This window comes from Opisthorchis viverrini (assembly GCF_000715545.1).
Source record: "Opisthorchis viverrini unplaced genomic scaffold scaffold23375, whole genome shotgun sequence".
In the NCBI taxonomy this organism is placed as follows: Eukaryota; Metazoa; Platyhelminthes; class Trematoda; order Opisthorchiida; family Opisthorchiidae; genus Opisthorchis; species Opisthorchis viverrini.
Genome location: NW_008766424.1, coordinates 1 through 472, shown reverse-complemented (window position 1 = coordinate 472; position 472 = coordinate 1). Strand labels below are relative to the sequence as shown.

General features: G+C 46.4%; 1 protein-coding gene across 1 annotated transcript; it reads right to left on the bottom strand.

Moving 5' to 3' along the window:
- Positions 1-34: 34 nt before the first annotated feature.
- On the bottom strand, positions 35-376 carry T265_16290 (hypothetical protein; the record flags this gene model as incomplete). Its single annotated transcript, XM_009179889.1, has 1 exon — positions 35-376. A coding segment is annotated over one exon (342 nt), but the record flags the coding sequence as incomplete, so codon positions are not given.
- Between the last annotated feature and the right edge of the window lie 96 nt (positions 377-472).

Genomic DNA, 472 nt, shown 5'->3' with positions numbered 1-472 from the left:
CTGCCGTATCACACTCATTCTCGGCAACTCACCATGTGATTTTTTTGCCGCTGCGCAGGTTTTGAGTCAAAGTATTAAGCTTCACAGGTGTCCCCTTGATATTTGTATTTTGTGTGTGATTGAAATCGTCATATCGCCTGTCACCATCCCCCTCCGCTTGCAACGCACGTCGCGTCATGTTTGTCAGTCGCTGGCAATTCGCTTTACTGTCGGGTAATGTAGGTGGTGCCATCAAACAGCAATCGCAAGTAAAGTACAGCTTAAGCTGAGCGTAGTTTTTGACTTCGCAACACTGAGCACGCATTCGCCCATTGCATGTCAGGCTTCGGTGAACTTTGGACGCACTGTTAACATTCCTAATGTCCTTCGGGAACATGTCTATGAATTCATGAAACCTATAAATTGTCGTGTTATATGGGAAATCACCTCCCGGTGCCCACAGGTTACCTCCACTAAGAAGATCACGAATTTC